General features: G+C 38.4%; 1 protein-coding gene across 1 annotated transcript; it reads left to right on the top strand.

The window, feature by feature from the left end:
* Positions 1 to 1,441: 1,441 nt before the first annotated feature.
* degs1 (delta(4)-desaturase, sphingolipid 1) lies at positions 1,442 to 17,728 on the top strand. The gene is made up of 3 exons (XM_079279975.1): positions 1,442 to 1,697; positions 14,340 to 15,082; positions 16,265 to 17,728. Exons 1-3 carry the CDS (start codon positions 1,616 to 1,618, stop codon positions 16,409 to 16,411), a joined length of 972 nt encoding a protein of 323 aa, XP_079136101.1. The 5' UTR covers positions 1,442 to 1,615; the 3' UTR covers positions 16,412 to 17,728.
* The last annotated feature ends 3,683 nt before the right edge of the window (positions 17,729 to 21,411 follow it).

The following is a 21,411-nucleotide window of genomic DNA, read 5'->3' as shown; positions in this document are numbered from 1 at the left end:
CGGGGAATCACGTAAAGTAAACGTCCGCTACGGCTAAACAATTCCGTCAAACGTAAATCTTTGAGTAACTTTTAATCACAACGGTCTTGACATGGTACTGGCAAAATTTAAAGTGGATCTGACGAAGTCCCTAGGAGAAGTTCGTTAAAGTATAGCGACAAGAAATAGGCCGAAATCGATGGAAAAATGACACATAAATCAAATTTCCCGACTTCCGGTCGGATTTAGAGCATGATCCCAAGAGACTTATTTGTAGGTCTCCATAGGATACATGTGCTTACCAACTTTCATACATGTAGCTGAAACGTAGCGCTGGGGCTGCTGTTTTGAAATCTTGTAGGGGGCGCTATAGAGGCAATTTAAAACGGACAAGCCAAAAAGCCATATATACTATGTCTTCCTATGACCTACGACACATTTACAAAGTTTCATGAGTTTTTGAGCATCCCAACATACTCAACCATCAGCTTTCTTTTCCATGAATACGATGCGTCGCCACGGCAACAGCGTTCAACGAAAGCGCACAATATTCATGATGTTTCATCATCAATGTCTTAAGGCTATCCGTACCAAATTGGAGACTCATCAGCTCATGTGGCTGGGCGGTATAAAGAAAAGTATAAAATATGACATTTCCTTCAGCCAGTAGGCGGCGCTATGAGTTATTGAAGTTTTTTCAATTGAAATATGTTCCAGCTTGAAGTAGCATCATGCATAAGAAGTTTTGTGCAGATTGGATAATGTACCTTGGAGTTATAAGAACTTACAAGAATGTATTTTTTCAAAAACAATGAGGCAAAATGGCCGGCACGCCACGTCAAAGTTCTTCGATGAAAGCGCGAGATTTGAGTAACTTTTAATCACAAAGGTCTTAAGAACATCCTGACCAAAGGAGAAGTTGATCGCATAAATTCTCTAGGAGGAGTTCGTTAAAATGCGAAGGCTGAAATCTGCAAAAAGTGGCAAAAATGCCAACTTCGCGGGTTTGCTGTAGCGCCCCCTAGTGGTCGAATGAAAAACAATTCGCAGGGTATGTTACAGCATGCGATGTGCACATATGCTGCAAGTTTTGGACTTTTAGGACAAACGGTTGAGAAGTTATGTGTATTGATATTTAGCCACGCCCCTATTGGTCCATATCTTCTAAACGCTTAAGAGGTATCAGAAAGCTTTGAGTAACTTTAGATGAGGTAGATCCAATAATGATCCACAGAAAATTTGGTAGCAATCGGACCCAGCATGTAGAAGGAGATAGCAAAAATGGTCGGTGGCTCGGGCCCTAATTATAAAATAGCTATAACTTCGTAATTCTGTTTAGGGCAGCAGAGTAGGCCTTGCAGGCCCTGACGACCCACCACTGGTGGCTCACTACCGATAGAGTTCGATAACTGCGTCATTTAACAATTCCGCCTCCACGCCGCATGAAGGTGGTAGGAGGAGCTGCAGAGGGTGCGCAGAGGAGATTTATCAGGTCAGCAAGGCGGGCCGATAGGCTGAAGAGAGAGGAGAGGAGAAGGACCGTAGATAAAAGGAAAACATTTTTAAACGACCTTGTGATAATTTGTTACTTATTTATCAAAGAACGTTGTTTAAAACAATAACGTTGATCAAAGAGATGGGGAATCGGGTCGCCCGTGAGGACTACGAATGGGTGTATACGGACCAGCCGCACGCCGACAGGAGAAAAGAGATACTGGGTGAGTTAGTTTATCGTAAGCAAGCTTTGCATAAACATAGTTTGCTTAACTTGGATAGAACTGTGTTTACTCGGTTTGGTAGCTATGCTGTTGAATAGCCGTTAGTTAAACGTAGAATGGGGTGTCAATACTACCACCATATCAGCTGACTCGGTTTGCTAATGTAACTTAGCTAACGGTTCCACATCCGCCCGTGTGTTTGCCAAATGCGAACTAACTTCATACGGTTATGTTTTACGTTGGTGAGTAGTTTGCCTTTTAATGACCATGTCATTTACCACCATGTTTTTTGTCAAAGTATAAATCGTAATGTAAAAACTAGTTGCAGCTATTTAGCTCAACGAAACATAACGTTAGCTATGTAACCTTAAAGTCACAGTAGTAATTTCGCCACTCCCTAAAATTACATAAAGTTAACTCACTTTTGAGCTTCTCACAAAACAGTTGCTGTAACGGGTTAACGTTAGATACTGCCATCGATAGATACAGCATAACACCGGGCTAACGCACGTACTTTACACTCGCGTTAATGTATTAAAGATCGGGCATTTTGAGAGATAACACAAGTAGTCAGCTCAGCATTACATAATGAGAAATTAGCCGTGCACTGCTCTTGGCCTAATCCGTACGGACTTCTATCCTCGTTGTAAACACTGGTTGCTGCTGGTTTTTCGGGGATATTAGCTTGTTCCAGGGTCGCAAAAATGACCATCAATGCTGTCAACACATCCGGGACCGTAGTTCTGTCCTTCACAATAAGATATCACGCTTCAACAACTCCAAATGATGCAATAAAAGCTCCTTAATTTCCGTTTGAGCTGTTTAAGCGTCGCCCGAGCGTTCTTTCTGCTTTCTCTCATCAAAGTCACTTTCCTATAGTATTTAGACATATAAACGTCCATATATATTCATGAAATTTGACACATAGATTATTTGATATGTATGAATTAATATTATTTACGTTTGGTTGGCGATCGCCGAAGAAAATGACAGCGTAATGACCGGAAAGGGCGTCACGACAGAATCGTTCGAGACAGGCCAATAGCAGCTAGCGCCGACCGAGGCAGGCCATAGTTACGTTACATGTAGAGATGGGTATCGTTAGGATTTTATCGATATAATACTGTCATCGATACTGCTTATCGTTTCGGAGCCTTATCGATACTCTTATTGGTTCTTTTTGATTATTTTATGAGAAAAAAAAGACAATTAATTAAAAAAGAATAGACATTGCTTTATTATTCATGGTGCAGCCTTAGCCCGACAATCTACAAAAAAGTTCCCAAATCCTTAAAATACAGATGCAGCTAAACAATTAACTTGGAGACTAGCTTTTTTTTGGGTCTGTTCTTAATATCAAACTCCGTATGGCAGGGGTAATTAATAGGCGGTCCGGGTCTGGACCCAGACGTCATTGAATCCGGACCTGGACCGATAGATAATTGAGAATAATTACATTTTGACAGGGCACTTCTATTTTAACCGGCACAGCTTTTCCAGCCTTTATGGCACTCGTTAGGCAGTCCAGGAAACACACCCACCAATTGCATGCGTTGTAAATCATATCATGTGATGCTACTCAGCCAGTTAAATTTGTGTATTCCGATAAGCATCGTGGCTTGAGTGAGATATAAACAGACGGAAGAGACTGGACAGTCAGAATAGGACTAATGCTGCGTTCACACCGGTCGCGTTGATTTTTTGACGCACTGCAAAAAAGCGTCCAACGCACTGCACAATCGCGTCCAACGCGCCGCCGGTCGTGTTCACACCAAACGCCGCAAAATCTCGTAGCGCCGGAGAGGGGGCGTGGTTTATCGTCCTGGAAGCCGTTCACCTGGCCACCATTTCTTTCCGCTATCAACCGAGAAAGGAATAAGGACAATTGCTGCTTTGTACGTGTTGTGGAAGTCCCTCAAACGTCGGAATGCCAAACGCCGTCATGTCTGGTTCATAATATTGTTCAGAGGAGCTCCGTGGATTGTATCGAGCTGTATTCACTGTGTCTAGCAAGCCACCGGTCGCTGTTTACTACAGCTGTAGGAACACAAAATAAACTGATTTGGCTGTGATTCAATGGCAATAAACCGACAAAAAGGGACTTCGAAATAACTACATACTGATGCCGATTTGTACTTGTCTTCTCCGAAAAAACGGGACTCCGAAATAACTACGTAATGATGCCGATTTGTACTTGTCTTCTCCGACAAAAAGGGACTCCGAAATAACTACGTAATGATGCCGATTTGTAGGTTACTGGTCTTCTCAATGGAGCTCTGATGGATCGGTGCTAGGCTATGCTAACATCGTAGCAGCTCCACCAGCACTCAATAACGTCACGTAGACGTAAATACGGCAGCGTCTATTCATTGTTTGTACCGTATGGTTTACACACACACATGTATACGCATAGTTTGGTCCGGTCTCTGTTGATATGAGGTATCGTAGAGCTCTGGGTGAACAAAGACGGCTACAGAATTTATTTCCTGATTCAACAACGGCAGGAAGCCAGTGATGACAGGGGGAGCAACTCAACGCTGATAGGCTATCGCGCCACAGCGTCACGCGATTATGTCGCTGAAGTTGAAAAATTTCAACTCGTGCGTTGGCGATTTTGCGGCGTCCAACGCGTCCACCGCATCCACCGCAAAATCGCGGCGCGCCAGTCTCATCGCGTCTGTGCATAGACTTTGTATGTAATCTCGACGCGCGTCAAAAAATCAACGCGACCGGTGTGAACGCAGCATAAGTTATAAGTTATTTCACATGCCGTTCTCCAAAAAGAGAAAAGTGTACAGCGAAACTAGATTCTTTAACTAAGAATGGACAGACTCTTGGATACATAGGGTTAGGGTTAGTTCCTGCACACAAATTTCTCTTATTAGAAGATGAGAAGAATATAATATCGTGGCTTTTTGGGGTGACATCACTTCAACCTGAATTTAAACTGCAGGGCAAAGACAATTCAGTTATATTAATTAATCTAAAATTAAGTGCTTTATTTTAAGAAACACTTCAAAAGCTTTCAGTAATGTTTTTTAATTTTTTTAATCCAGCCCTTATTGTAATTGAAATGAAAGAACATTTATTTATTATTCATCCAGTTAAATTTGAAAACGGACAAAAAAACATTGTTTAGATATTATCAGTTGTCAGTTGTTGACTACATACAAACGTTAATACAATTTAGGGCTGGGCGATATGGCCTAAAAAAAAAATCTCCGATTTTTTTACAAAAAATCCGATTCACGATTTAAATCGATTTTTTCCCCCACACATTTTTGCAGATGACAGAAGCTGTTGAAAACAATTTTTTATTTTATTTTGTGATGATTTTCCCTCGTAGGTTGATAAAAATAAAGTGCAAACAAAACCTGAACATTGTAGAAAGGTGCCTGTAGTATACAAAAAGTATTTGGTCACTCTTTTGTTTCCCTGAATCATTTAAATATAAAATTAAATTAAACATAACATTAAATGGCATTAAATAGTAGCCTTCCATTGTAAACAACTGTGCAAATGTAACTTTTTACAGTAAGCTTTTCTAACTGAATACACTGATACAAACACAGCATGAAATAAAATGTATGTGACCCTTTAACATTCACATTTTCAAAAGTGCAACATCTGATCTAACATCAACATAACATATTTTGCACAGTAAATAAGTGCATGTAAACAAAATCAAGTGCATTCACAACATAACCAACAGTATTAAACAGTAGTGCATGTTTTTTCTAAATATTTTTTGCCAGGAAGACAGCGTCGCTTGTGCTCCCGCGGTCCTGCTCCCTCCTCAGGGCGCAACACTTCTCCCACTCGGCGGCATGCCTCTGTTTGAGGCTGTTTGTTCTGTGTCAGATGACACGAACCCGAACCATTTCCAGACCACGGAAGACACATTCTTCCCTCTCTTAAGAACGAGAGCTTCACTGCTGGCCGCCATTGTTTTCGTTTGTAAACAATGCGCGCGCACTCAACTACGGGAACCCAACGGGGGGAGGGGTGGGGGCGATATTCTCGATTTTCAATAAAACACATCGCCTTAAAGCACACATTCGAATTAATCGATTAAATCGATTTATCGCCCAGCCCTAATACAACTGCTTGGCTACTTCACTAATTATGGCACTAAATCATAGTGCAAGTTAGACATTATTGTGATGTCCCGGACCTTTGCGTGAGGAAATGTCTGCACATTTATGTTCTGGGTGTGCGGCAAATGTTTTGATAGATTGCTGGTTTTTCCTCACTTACTTTTAAGGGTTTTATTGCATTTGATATGGGAGCTCTCAGTAGAGTAAAATGTATAGCCACACTTTCTAACTTTTATTCTCTCTGCCACGATGTGTGTCTCACGCTGTACTGAGTCAGCGTCGGTGTCTGTGTCAGAGTAAAGCATGCAAAGACAGGCACAGAGAGAGGTTTGCTGCACTGCTTTTTTTTTTGACGAAATCTCTCTCCGTAACTTCTAAAGTACAGATAGCAGAACCGTTAACTCCGGACGTTATTGATACCTTACTACTGTCTTACCGGTTCCCGTTTAGAACAGGGTATCGGGGGAAATCCCTAGGTCTATGTATTGTGTTGTAGAGATATCTACTGAAATGAGCATGTTAATCAGCTATCCCCAGCCCATCCTGTCTTGTAATACCACTTGTAGATCAGAGAAAGTCAAGGAGCTGGCACAAGGACATTTTTGGAATTTTTCCTTGAACAATAATAATCAAAATTGTTACCAATTAATATACTGTTGATTAACAAATTAACATATTGTATTCAAACACTTAATTAATGGTTCCCTACTCAAAAATGTGAGAATTTGCTGCTTTTCTGTTCTTTAAATTACAGTAAATTGAATATCTTTGGGTTTTTAAACTGTTTGCAGGACAGGTGAGAACAAAGCAGTGACTCAGGCAAATACAACATAATTATCCGATTGTTTCACCACAGTTATGTTCTAAAACAAGAATAAACATCCACACCCCCTCACAAACCTCTGGGAAGGTGCTGGATTTTGAATGAATGCAGCCTAACTTAGTCACACTTATTCTGTGCCTGTCTCTGTTAGGACTGTGAAGTCTGTGAGCCTGGATATGTCGAGTGGCGTGACAAAGCGGCAGTTTTTGAACTGGGAATTAGATTAGGCTGTACACCCTGGTTATTGGCTGGGTGTTATGCCCCCAAGTGGGTTTCAAATGCTCTTCATTGATACCCAGAAGAGTCACAACCACAGCAAAATAAGAAGAAAGATAAGATACTGGCAGAGGACATGATCACAGGGATAGGTAAAGACACTTCCACACACTTCTAGTAAGTCGTAAGTGATGATTGAGTGGGATTATTTTGGTATCAGTTACATTGTTTTTTATGAAATTGTTGCATGTTATACCTTTTAACTCGGGGTGCCAAGGATCACAAACCTCGCGGTTCGGTTCGGATCAGCAAAGAAAAGGGGAGGAGACGAATATAACTTTGCGTTCCATTTATTAATTAAAGAACTTCAAGAACACTTAAAGCAAAGAACTTTGGGCTATAGTCTTACATGAAAACAAACATGTCCAATTTGAAACAAAATTAAATAAATGAAGAAAAATAAAACTATTCAAGAATACTCAATTCTGTTAAGTTTAAGCGCAACATGAGGTATGTTGATACCCTCGTCCTTTGATCAATATTGAAAGAAAAAAACAGCCAGTGTCTACAGCATCAAAAAAGTGGAAAGAAAGAAAGCAGAGCAGACTGAACTGCTTGGCAACAACTTGGGTCTATGTTTACTTCCTGTCAGGTTATGTCATTCAAATACACTGAAATAATGTTTACCATTACTGTGAAATGGTCTACAACTTTACATTTTTTTTCAAAAAGATAAGAATATCTATATTGTCTGGGGAGAGGGTAGACCTTTCTATGGTGACTGGGATATTGCTAATGGACCTGTCTAGCTTCCACTCTGCTGCTTCTGTCAGCACCTGCGTGTCTACAGCGTGTGTGTGGAAAAATCCCAATGTCCCCCCTTACGGACTCACGGACTTTGAGGCGCGCTCCCGCGAAGTCCATGAGGGTTTAGGGCTGTCCCACTGTCAAATCATCAAGTGTTTCAGGGCTCTCTCGCAGACATTTTGAGCCCTTTATGAACCCTTTCCGTAAGTCAGCATGGTATGCTGAGTTATGCTGCGTTCACACCGGTCGCGTTGATTTTTTGACGCTCGTCGAGATTACATACAAAGTCTATGCACAGACGCGATGAGACTGGCATGCCGCGATTTTGCGATGGGGCGTTGGACGCCGCAAAATCGCCAACGCACGAGTTGAAATTTTTCAACTTCTGCGAAATAATCGCGTGACGCTGTGGCGCGATAGCCTATCAGCGTTGAGTTGCTCCCCCTGTCATCACTGGCTTCCTGCCATTGTTGAATCAGGAAATAAATCCTGTAGCCGTCTGTGTTCACCCAGAGCTCTACGATACCTCATATCAATAGAGACCGGACCAAACTATGTGTATACATGTGTGTGTGTAAACCATACGGTACAAACAATGAATAGATGCTGCCGTATTTACGTATACGTGACGTTATTGAGTGCTGGTGGAGCTGCTACGATGTTAGCATAGCCTAGCACCGATCCATCAGAGCTCCATTGAGAAGACAAGTAGCCTACAAATCTGTATCATTACGTAGTTATTTCGGAGTCCCTTTTTGTCGGTTTATTTTCCGTTGAATCACAGCCAAATCAGTTTATTTTGTGTTCCTACAGCTGTAGTAAACAGCGACCGGTGGCTTGCTAGACAGTGAATACAGCTCGATAAAATCCACGGAGCTCCTCTGAACAATATTATGAACCAGACATGACGGCGTTTGGCATTCCGACGTTTGAGGGACTTCCACAACACGTACAAAGCAGCAATTGTCCTTATTCCTTTCACGGTTGAAAGCGGAAAGAAATGACGGCCAGGTGAACGGCTTCCAGTCGATAAACCACGGCCCCTCTCCGGCGCTACGTGATTTTGCGGCGTTTGGTGTGAACACGACCGGCGGCGCGTTGGACGCGATTTTGCAGTGCGTCAAAAAATGTTACTTTAAGCCATTTTCTCACTCATACATTGCCATTTCAGGGGCTGTATTTAACATTCTGAACATTAATATAGCAGCAAACAACAATTTGCTATGTGGAGATACAGTGGAGCAGAGTACAAAGTCAATCTCCCTCTATGTGTTATTCAAGCTTTTCCTTGCTTTGTTGACATGGGGCTGGCCGCGTGTGCCTTTGCATGTTTGTGCATGTGAGTGTATCCACTGGTAAGTTCAGTCGCTGCTCTGCACTGCTGTCATGCGGCTGTTACAACTGAACATGATACAACAAATAGATGACGCATGGTGTAACGTTACATTACCATAACAGTAGTGGTGCAGAATTACTTTTAACATGGGGCGATGAAGAAACATTTAGAAAATAAATGATATGTGACTACTACTATGTGAGGGCTGAAACTCACCCCACAGAGAAGGAGGCCAGAGCACACGTGTGTCCGCTGCTTTTACAGTCGACACGCTGCAAATAATAACTACCAAAACTGGTTTACAATTAAAAGGAATTTAATTCCACTGATGCAAGTACGATTACAGTTAAACATTGGAGTACATACTCCTATGAAATATTACAATATTAACCCACTTTGGAAAAAAACTACCTCTGGTCCCATGAGACACAGCCGTCGCTGGGGACCACATGCTGAAGAGGCAGAAAAAACACTTCTAACTCCGCCCACATATTCGTTCGCGACTCCTCCCCTCCCGTCTATCTCAATTTCTATTGGCTAACTTCTCTATACACTTCTGTAAACGCCTATCTCCACATCTCTCTCTCCCTGAGCAGCTAACACATTCAATGACGGTCAGTTATTGTTTAATCCCTCTATGATAATCCTTCAGTATAAAAGTTAAACTTCTGCAACTTTGGCAGAAGCTTCATGTCTTATTAGCTACTAATCCTAAAACACTTTATGTTTATCTTAATTATGCATTCCCAATACACTTATGATTATGACTAATTATGAATTCTTAATTATGAATTCTTAAACACTTTTATTATATCAACTAAACAGTTCTATGCTCAAATTTCTTACAACTAACAGAAACATGATCCGCATAGAGATGCAAATTTTGAATTTTTTCCTAACCGATAGCTAACCCTTGTTATCATTAACTGTTTACCTAAGGCTTAGTGCCTTGCATGCATGGGTGCTGTGGTGAATTTCCTAAAAAGCTGCTGCAATGATAACCGAATGCACAGGTTAAATCAAGAATGTATTGCCAGCTGCAGTGTATGCGCAAAACAGGCAACTGAGCAGTGCCGGCCGGCCAATAGAGGGCCACGGGGCCAAAAAGAGCCAAAAAAACTAAAATTATAATTTCTTTTTTTTTAATAATATGAATCAATTATACAAATTGTTAATATTTGTGTTTTTGAGCTATGTAATATACCCAGTAATATTTGTAAAATAGGATATCTGCGCAAAATAAATGCTTTTCCCTGCTTGTCCTCTCCACTGGTGCACCTCTCAGCTGTCCCCGTGCAAGTCTCTACTGCGCGTGCACGTGCTGGGGCCAGATCGATTTGGCCCAAGGAAGACGGGTCTAATAAGCAGCTTAGCCAATCACTGATGAAAGAAATGAGTGACTTACAATTTAGCCAATCAGAGCCCTAAAAAAAGACTTCCGGGAGGACCAGACCCTCCCGGAAGTCTTTTTCTACCGGAGTGCCCGTATCTAGTTCTCATCTCGCGTGTTCTCACTACCCAGCTGGACGACGGTCACCGGCTTGCGGTAAAGAAACACAACGAGGAGGTGGATAAAAACCGGCACATTTTATCAAAAATAATTGACAAGTTTTGTGGGGCTTTTGAGTTAGCTTTGCGTGGGCATGACGAGACTGACTCCTCGGACAACCCTGGCGTGTTCAAGGGACTGGTGGATTTTGTTGCGTCCCTCGATGGTGTGCTGGAGGAGCACCTGGAGACAGCCAGCGTTTTTAAAGGGACGTCGAAGACTGTACAAAATGAGCTGTTGGACTGCATGCTGTCTGTTGTAAGGGATTACATTCTGGAGGAAGTAAAGAACGCTGATTTTATCGCCATTCAAGCAGACGAGACGACGGACATTTCCACCCACTCGATGCTAACGGTAACGTACAAGAGCGTTTTAATGCTCTGGCAATGCTCTCCATGGAGAAGGAACTTGTCAGGGACATGCCTGACTTCATTAAGAAGGTCATTGAGAGGTTTGCCACTCAGAAGAGCAAAGTTCCTTTACAAATAACTGTCATAAAAACATGCAGGTTTCCTCACCGCACTGATTGGGCGTTTCTCCAACAAACAAGGTTCATAGGGGCATCTTAAAATGTACTTGTTCTATAATTAGACTACATATGATATTTATATTTTATTATAATATATTCATGATATTTATATTGTGTATTTATGATTATATGGTATTTATATATCATATTACACTTATTATATCTATCTATCTCTTATCTATCTATCTAAGCAAGCAGATTATATCGATCTATCTAAGCAAGCAGATTCTATCTATCTATCTAAGCAGATTATATATATATATATATATCTAAGAAGATTATATATCTATCTATCTATGCAGATTATATATATCTATCTATCTATGCAGATTATATCTATCTATCTATCTATGCAGATTATATATATCTATCTATCTATCTATGCAGATTATATATATATATCTATCTATGCAGATTATATATATCTAAGCAGATTATATATATCTATCTATCTGTGCAGATTATATATATATATCTATGCAGATTATATATATATCTATCTAAGAAGATTATATATATCTATCTATCTAAGCATATTATATATATCTATCTATCTAAACAGAGTATATCTATCTATCTAAGAAGATTATATATATATATCTATCTAAACAGATTATATATATCTATCTATCTAAGCAGATTATATCTATCTATCTAAGCATATTATATATATATATCTAAGCTGAATTGTATGAATAAGATCTCCTTATTATGTCAGTGTTGGAATAAATAACAATGTAACTGCAAAGTACTAATGCGTTTTTGATACCTTTTTTTTTTTTTGCATTGAATTATACTATTTGCTGAAATTGATTGGATGGTCCTACCCAAAAAAAAATCCGCCACTGCAACTGAGTCCACATGTGTTTCACAGGGGATTTTGTTAGACTATGGTCAGTGGACATCAGACTCTCTTGGGGGGTTTGATGGTATATTCACCCAGAACAAAATTTTGTACATTTTAAAGTTGAATGCATCAAGCTGGTGCACTTTGAGAACAAAATTAAAAAGCTAGATCTATGAAGATCGTTGTACTCTTGTTGCAGTGGTGGAATGTAAATATTTACCAGAGTACAATTTTTAGGTTCATGTTGCCTATTTTTCTTAAGTATTTCCATTTTATGCAACTTCATACTTCTAGTCCACTCCAACTTAGAGGGAAATATTACACTTTTATCTTAACAAAATGTATTTGACAATATTAGTAACTAGTAACTTTGCAGATTCAGATTTTTAATACAAAATACAAATCGACTAAACTACAATGTATTACTAAGCAGTATATAGCCTAAAACGGAGGTCTTCAACAGGGGGTCCGCGACCCCTAGGGGGTCCGCAGAGGTACTGCAGGGGGTCCACGAAATTTTTGGTTGATGAGACAACTTAAAAAAAACAAACATGAATCTGTCCATTATTTTTATAGTTCAGTATTGTATGAAAGATAACAGGTATGTTTATGTATGGCAATGGCACTAATAGGCCATCACTCATTTTCGATTCCACATTTATGTTTAAAATGATAACGTCAATTTGAATAGCTTGTATGCATGACTATCATGCAATTGACAGACAATGTTGATATTGGCATTGGTATCAGCTGACAAGGTATGTTTATGAATGTCAGTGGCACGGCCACCCTACTCACTGTACCTTGCACATGTTTAAAATAAAAACATGAATATATCAACCTGTGTATTGTTTGAATTGCTTCGTATTGAATGCACAATACAGAGGTATGTTTATACATGGCACTAGGCCCAGTTTAATATAAAACACAATTTTATACAATATATATAGTCGGGGGTCCCTGCTCCATCTCTCTATCAGTTTGGGGGTCCTTGGCCTGAAAAACGTTGAAGACCCCTGACCTTAAATAAATATATATCTATATATATTTATATCTATATCTATCTATATAGATATATCTATCTATAGATATATATATCTATAGATATATATATATATAGATCTATAGATATATATATATATAGATCTATAGATATATATATAGATATATCTATATATATATATATCTATAGATATCTATATATATCTATATCTATCGATATATATCTATATCTATATATATCTATATATATCGATATATATCTATATCTATATATATCGATATATATCTATATCTATATATATCGATATCTATATATATATATATATATATATATATATATATATATATATATATATATAGCTATATATATATATATATATATATATATATATATATATATATAGCTATATATATATATATATATATATATATATATATATATATATATATATATATATATATATATATATATATAGCTATATATATATATATATATAGCTATATATATATATATAGCTATATATATATATATATATAGCTATATATATATATATATATATATATATATATAGCTATATATATATATATCTAGCTATATATATATATATCTATATATATATATATATAGCTATATATATATATATATATATAGATATATATATATATATATATATAGATATATATATATATATATATATATATATATATATAGCTAGATATATATATATATATATATATATATATAGCTATATCTAGATATATAGATAGATATATCTATAGCTATATAGATAGATATATATATAGCTATATATATATATATATAGCTATATATATATATATATAGCTATATATATATATATATATATAGCTATATATATATATATATATATAGCTATATATATATAGCTGTTTTCGGCGTTAATTAATTAATGCTTTAACGCTGGGGGGAAATACCATGAAACCGCCAGAATCTTACAAAATACCGTGATATGCATTTTTGGTCATGCCGCGCCGCCCAGCCCTAGCGGCGAACAATATATTCTGCTTGGATGAAGAGTTACAGCAGTTGTTTCGGCTATGCACCGGTATGACGGTGTGTGAAAAATTCATATCATACGGGAAATTAAAACCGGTATACCGCCCAGCACTACTACATGTCATAATTCTACCATTCACACCCATTCATACACTGATGGCAAAGGCTACCATGTGTTGCACCCTTAAAATGAACTGTCCATAGATGCATCCATCTTTGTTTTGCAACTTCTATTAACAGATCCCAAGGTTAAGCACAAGCACATTTTTTTGCCTTCAGCCTGCATATAGCACGTTTTCGAAACTCTTCCTTAAAGCGACAGCGCTCACTTCTGAAGTGTCAGTACAATAAATTTCTTCTGAACTGAGTTTAACTGAAGTTTCTTGTTTTTCTCCTCCAGCCAAATATCCAGAAATCAAGTCGTTGATGGTTCCTGACCGAAGGCTGAAATGGATTGTGTGCATGATGGTAGTGATACAGTTTTTAGCTTTCTACATGGTCAAAGACTTGGAATGGAAATGGGTTTTGTTTTGGACTTATGCCTTTGGCAGCTGTATCAACCACTCAATGACGCTTGCTATTCACGAGATCTCCCACAACACAGCCTTTGGAAACAACAAGGCCATGTGGAATCGCTACTTTGCCATTTTTGCCAACCTGCCCATTGGCCTGCCCTACTCTGCCTCCTTCAAACGCTATCACCTGGACCATCACCGCTACCTGGGTGGTGATGGGATAGATGTAGACATCCCCACTGAGTTTGAAGGCTGGTTCTTCTGCACACGCCTTCGCAAATTCATCTGGATTATTCTTCAACCTCTGTTCTATGCCATTCGGCCCCTTTGCATCAACCCCAAACCTATCACTCAGCTGGAGGTGACCAACATAGCCTTCCAGCTCACCTTTGACATCCTGCTCTGCTGGCTGTGGGGGGCCAAGCCTGTGGTCTACATGCTGGCTGGCTCAATGCTGGGGATGGGCTTGCACCCCATCTCTGGTCATTTCATAGCTGAGCACTACATGTTCCTCAAGGGCCATGAGACCTACTCCTACTATGGCTCCCTCAACCTGCTCACCTTCAACGTGGGTTACCACAATGAGCACCATGACTTCCCCAGCATCCCAGGACGCAGGCTGCCCATGGTTAGTACAGCTGCATGACTATGGAGATCATTGTTACCCACAGGTGGCACAAATCATACTGTCAGCTGCATTTACATGAGGTTAGGAAGGAACAAATCAGTTGGGTGGATACAAATCTGTCTAGGCAAGGAGCTTAACTAAATCCTCCAACATGGTTGCACATCCTGTTTGTCACTGTGTGAGAATGGTGTTTCAATGAAACCCTTTTTTTAAATTATTATCTATGATACTTGTTACATGAACTTACTTTATGATCTTGTTTAACTAACTATCAAAGGGGATTTCATGTCAACAAACATGACAAGACGGATCTCTCATCTTGAGTCAAAGGGAGTGTGGGGTTGGTATAGAAACCAGAATGTTTTTGATATTGAGTTAACACTAATTAAATCAGTATCTACTATCGGAGAGAATAGTTTAAAAAAAAGAAGAAAAGGTGTTTAAATGAGATAATTGGGTCATGATTTCACACTGTGGGTCCAAAGATAATTGGGTCATGATCTTACATTGTTGGTTCAAAAATAATTTATTTACCATGACCCTTCTTACTTTCTTTAAATTTGTATGAAAACGTTGTGACCTACTTGGTTACAATCTGGTTCTCTCAATAAATGTGTGTATGGACTGTAAAGGTTCACTCCATGATTATTAGATTAGAGTCAACTGGCAACTGTAACAATTTAATTATTTATCTATCTGTTTATGGTATTTAATCTGTGCAATGGTACAGTGCACATAAATAAACAAAGCAATTGTAACAATGGGCCACCCCTTAACAGCCTGCAGCCTGACATGATCGGTGTTGGTTTGAAACACTCAAATCAAAGTTAGAGAATACAGTTCTCCCTAGCCTTTGGTTATGTTTGTTTTAGATTAATACTAATATTGCATAGGCTAAGCAGGATATTTTTGATGAGTTTTATTTTGTTTATGTCAAGTTTGAATGTAGTGCGTTTTACAAATGGTGAGGTAACAATATTGTGTTTTTTATGTATGTTTGAGGAGAGTATAACAGTTGTTTCTTTTCAAAGTCGCATCAGCAGTACCCACTTGTGTGGAAACAAAAGTGAAACTACAATATGATCTGTATGTAAACGATAAACAGCTCTTTGAAATCTAATCTAAAATGCAACCTTAAAGCAATATTCCGTGTTTATTCTTTTGTTTCCTCTTTGTTTTCAGGTGAAGAAAATAGCAGCAGAGTATTATGATGACCTGCCTCAGTACACATCTTGGGTGAAAGTCCTGTATGACTTCATCATGGACGACGCACTGAGCCCTTACTCTCGAGTGAAGAGGAAGCTGAGGGGAGATGTCAAACAGGAGTAACTTCACCTAAAGCTGCGGGAAAAAAAGCTTCAGTGTCCATCGTTTCATCTAGGAGTTAACTGCTTTTCCAAATTAATAGATTCAGCATGGGAAAGGGGGGGAAATTGTGAAAGAGTGCTTTTCCTCTACAGGAAGAGAAAATTGTTTATTTGTAATGAAGTTCAGAAAGACCAACCCATTATGTTAGTTTGAAAATATGAGTTTGTTTGTGTTTGCAGTACCTAGGGAGATTGTAATCTCAATGGTGATCTTCTAATTTCTCAAAATATTTTAAATATTCTCAATTTATGCAATACTGTGGTTTAGAACTAACCCAAATGTCTACTGAAGGCATCTGTATTGTGGTCGGGCTTAATTCTAGCTAGTGTGCTGATGTGCACTGAACATGCAAGTGCTCTTTTCTCATTGGACTTTGAATATCTCTGAGGCCACAAAGTGTTTATCACCACACTGATCAATAATGTGTAAAATGAAAAATCAACAATGAAATATGAACAGACATCTGCTTCAAGTAGTTATTTAATCCAACTATTTAATTAGCGCTCTCTTGTCCTCTGCTCACTACTTGTCAGCATCTTAAATTGGTCAGTCTTTCTTTTTAGGGCCCTGTTCATCGCTGCTTGCAGATTTAATTTCTTTTTTTTAAACTGTTTGCATTACGCTAGTAAGAACAAAACAACACTTACCCAAGCCCACACAGGTTGTTACGCCATCTGCGGTGACTGATTGCAAGCCATGTCTAAGGTGTTTGCATCGCTATTTGTTTTCTGCTACAGAGATTAATATACAACTGAATGAACTTAGACATGTCTCCCTCCATTTTGGACTCCACGGTTAGAGGTTAACAACATAAAAGCAGCGTTGCTATTGGTTTACAGCATCAGTGCGTGTGTGTCTCTTTGTAATGTTCAAGTGGATCAAAGTTGAACTCTGAGGGAATCCACTCATTAAGATTCCTCTGTATGAATTGAGTTTGTTGCAACATAGGGAAGTATGATCTGGTCTGTTTGAAAGGATCGATGCTGAGTTTATGGGAAGGCTTGCATTGGTTTACTTTGTATATTAAATTGCTCTGCTCTTTAACATAAAACACTTAATGTACCACGATATTATGCAACCTGTTGTAATGCTCCATACAAACTGACTATAACATGTCAGTTTAATGTTGAGTTGTATATGATTTGAAAGTGTAATATTCCTCAGTGCCTTCAGAGCTTTGTTTTCAATTATTTGTGGTGTTGATTTAAATGTTATGAATTTAATCACTTTGATGAAATAAAGTCAATTTTTACTACCGGTACTTAAAAGCCAATGAAATAAATGAATTAATAAAAAAATATAAATATACTTTTTACCCTTTAGAATGTTATTCCTGGCAATAGAAAAGGGCTGCATTTAGACCAGGCTTCAAACTCTAAAAATGTAGGGAGAATTCCAGTTCTCTCCTCCTGAAACTGGCTTCAAAGTCAACCTCCCTGACTTTGTGGGATAGATCTAACAATACATTTGACATGTGGAACCTTATGCATTTGTCTGGCAAGGCCAGATCTGGCCCATAAACTGAATGTTTATGTTGGAAAATAAAATGTACAGACAATATTGTAAAGTTGAATTAAGTAAAACAAACAAAATATTACAAAATATATGCGATTTAGGGGGAGGGTGCATCTGTGGACTTGGACTCAGTTTTTCAAAAATCTGTATGGAGGGCTGCATACAGGTTGACACAACAGGAACACTTCCCTTCTGGGGCAAATTTAGGTGGGAGCAAAAACTTAATGGAGGGTGTGATGTGTGCACAGGTTCCCGATGTGGAGCCTGAAATACACAATTCTTGTCCACAACACATTTTACTTTTTTGAGGTATTAATTGAATTTTGAAAGTCTTTTATTAATCTGCTAAAAGATACACACCATATCAAATTGAAATGTTAATTATTTACCTTAGAAACAGCAGTTAAAAAAATTGTGGAGTGCAGAACTGGTAGTAACGCTCTCTGAATTTCGTTGCTACTAAAGTTGTGTACGGTGAAGGTCCTGGACGATACCTACATGTTTTCTTTCATGTTCTGTGTTCTATGTTTCAACGTTCTCTCTGTCCTTTTATGGACAAATTTATGTCCAAAAAAAATGGACATTTATGGATAAATAAATACTAATATTCTAAAAGATGCAGGAAAGTAGAAACGAACAACTTCCATCTTTGACTCAACACAAAGTCGTGTTTTATTTCAGCACAGTTGACACTAATAACTATTGAAAAGACTTTACTCCTAACACAGCACGTTACCATAGTTACACACTGATGCTTTTAAGCAGTGGTGTATAAAGTACCCAAAAGCCATACTTGAGTAAAAGTAAAGATACCTTACTGGAAAATGACTCCAGTAAAAGTGAAAGTTAGAATACTACTTGAGTAAAAGTCTTAAAGTATCTGATATTTACTCTTCTTAAGTATCAAAAGTAATTTTCTGATATTAAATGTACTTAAGTAAAAGTACAAGTAAATGCTGTTAAAAGAAAAGCAAAGGGTCAGAATTATGAAGTTTATTCTTTTAAATGATATGGCCACCATGATCAAATGCATAATATTGTGTTCAGCAAAAAATATCCAGTTGATGCATCAGGTCAGTGTTTAGAGAAAGGACACCTGCCTTGTAAACTCCTATGGGCCTGATTTCAACACAATAGGCAAAGGTTTGTCTCAAGCTGAATCTGCAATTGGGCGACTGCTACCATCATAACTCCATCTGATCATCCACAACATGACTCAAATATCAAAACATGATCGATACTAAAGCAGCACCGTAAGTAACAACTCAGTCATTACTTGAAACTGAAAAATGTCCTGTTCATCTTCAAAAGAAGTTGGTTTTCAGAATTGCGAGAATTCAGTCTCGCTCTTCTTGGGCTGAAGACTAGTCCTGCGATGCTAAATAGCCTTTAACAGGCCGCTGAGGCAGGTAGAGGTGTGTTCAGCGTCACAGACAGCTTGCGCACAGCTGGGAAGGATTTTCCCTAAAAAGCGTTGAAATGGAGCCTGAACGTCTAAGACCTGTTTTAAACCGTCTAAATTATGGTTACAATATCAACCTGTCACAAAACACCAATTTCTTTTAAAATATTGATGGTTTGTTCAGTTGTAGGTTGAAAGAGACGCGATTTTGGTTACTTTAAACGTATTTCTCCAAAATCATATTCCGCTGTCCGTTCATATGTGGTCTATACGAAGACGTGATTTCAACGGATTCAATGTCTCATATAAAACGTTATACATATGGAACTATAGACTGTGTTGTCAACAAGAAGCTCCCAGGACATCATAATGAGAGCAGAGCACATTATGTCTGCATATGTTCACTAAAATACAACTCAGTGTTTACTGCTGGGATACGCATGCGCACAGACTCTTGCATTTTTCTCAGGTAGAGGCTGGAAACACGACAAGGTTTGAGCTAGCTAGCTCTTACTGAGTGATGAGGAAGTGAACGAGCTGACGGAATTAACGAGGCTTCACGCTAACGACGTACTCTGTAAGTACTTTAACTACTTTATTCCAATATTGCAAACCGAAATATCATTACCATACCATTAATATCATGTTGCTCATCATGCGGGCGAGGCTGCTAGCTTGTTAGCATGTAGCGTTAGCATGTTACGAACAGTAAACAGTAGACGTGTGTTAGTTAATGTGCTGTACGAATACGATCATGGTCAAAACATTGTTGTTTGGGTGATGGCAATATATAAACAATATTGTGTAATATCCAGGTCTGCATCGTTCCGTTGAAGACACGTCTATGGTCGCCGGTGTAGAGACGTTCAAAACTGGTCTAAAAGTCTATATGTTTTTCTAATACTTGTTTTATTTACAGATGTCCAGCTTGAAAATATGGCAGATCTCCTGAAACCGGCTCCTGTGTGGCTTTGAAAACGACATTTAAAGAAGGAAAAGGAGCTGATGGTTTTGTTGGGGTCTGACCAAATGGCTTCAACATGTGCTGTGAACAAAGAGAATCAGGCCTTCCCTTTTGCAAGCAAAGGTTTCATCCTGATTGTGGTTTGATGAGAGCAAACCTCCTCTGAAGGAATTTCACACTAGGGTGTGAATTTCCCCCCCCCCTCAAAAAAGTCCCTCGGGACTGTCAGATGATGTCATTTCTGTGTCATTCACCATCAAACTGTGAAATCAACTGATTTCACAGTTTGATGTCATGTTCATGAATATCTGCAGCTTTCAGCACTTTACTGCCTAGAGATGCATGTTCACTTTTTATGCTCTTAAAAGACGTTTCAGGCAGAGAGGAGGCCAAAAGTTGATTTTGCGAAAGTGCATAAGACCATAAAAAAGAGACAATACCAGAAAGTTCTGAAAGCTGCAGATATTCATGAAATTGACATCAGACTGTGAAAGCAACTGTCCTGAGCCACTTTTCTGAAGAAAATCTTTGAAACTATGTTTACTTTCACAAAATCCACTTTTGGCCTCCTCTCTGCCTGAAACGTTGTTTAAGAGCATAAAAAAGTGAAAATGCCAGTAAAGTGCTGAAAGCTGCAGATATTCATGAAATTGACATCAGACTGTGAAAGCAACTGTCCTGAACCACTTGTCTGAAGAAAATCTTTGAAACTATGTTTACTTTCACAAAATCCACTTTTGGCCTCCTATCTGCCTGAAACTTCGTTTAAGAGCATAAAAAAAGTGAAAATGCCAGTAAAGTGCTGAATGCTGCAGATATTCATGAAAATTACATCAGACTGTGAAATAAATTGTCCTGAGCCACTTTTCTGAAGAAAATCTTTGAAACTATGTTTACTTTCACAAAATCCACTTTTGGCCTCCTCTCTGCCTGAAACGTTGTTTAAGAGCATACAAAAAGTGAAAATGCCAGTAAAGTTCTGAAAGCTGCAGATATTCATGAAATTGACATCAGACTGTGAAAGCAACTGTCCTGAGCCACTTTTCTGAAGAAAATCTTTGAAACTATGTTTACTTTCAC

This window comes from Melanostigma gelatinosum, assembly GCF_949748355.1.
Source record: "Melanostigma gelatinosum genome assembly, chromosome: 12".
NCBI classification, from domain to species: Eukaryota; Metazoa; Chordata; class Actinopteri; order Perciformes; family Zoarcidae; genus Melanostigma; species Melanostigma gelatinosum.
Note: the sequence above shows the minus strand (reverse complement) of the source record. Positions and strands in the feature narration are given on the sequence as shown.

Coding starts and splice junctions, on each gene's coding strand:
- degs1 (XM_079279975.1), top strand. CDS start 1,616: ATGGGGAATCGGGTCGCCCGTGAGGACTACGAATGGGTGTATACGGAC. Junction 1,698..14,339: donor CAGGAGAAAAGAGATACTGG/GTGAGTTAGTTT, acceptor TTTCTCCTCCAG/CCAAATATCCAGAAATCAAG. Junction 15,083..16,264: donor CAGGACGCAGGCTGCCCATG/GTTAGTACAGCT, acceptor CTTTGTTTTCAG/GTGAAGAAAATAGCAGCAGA.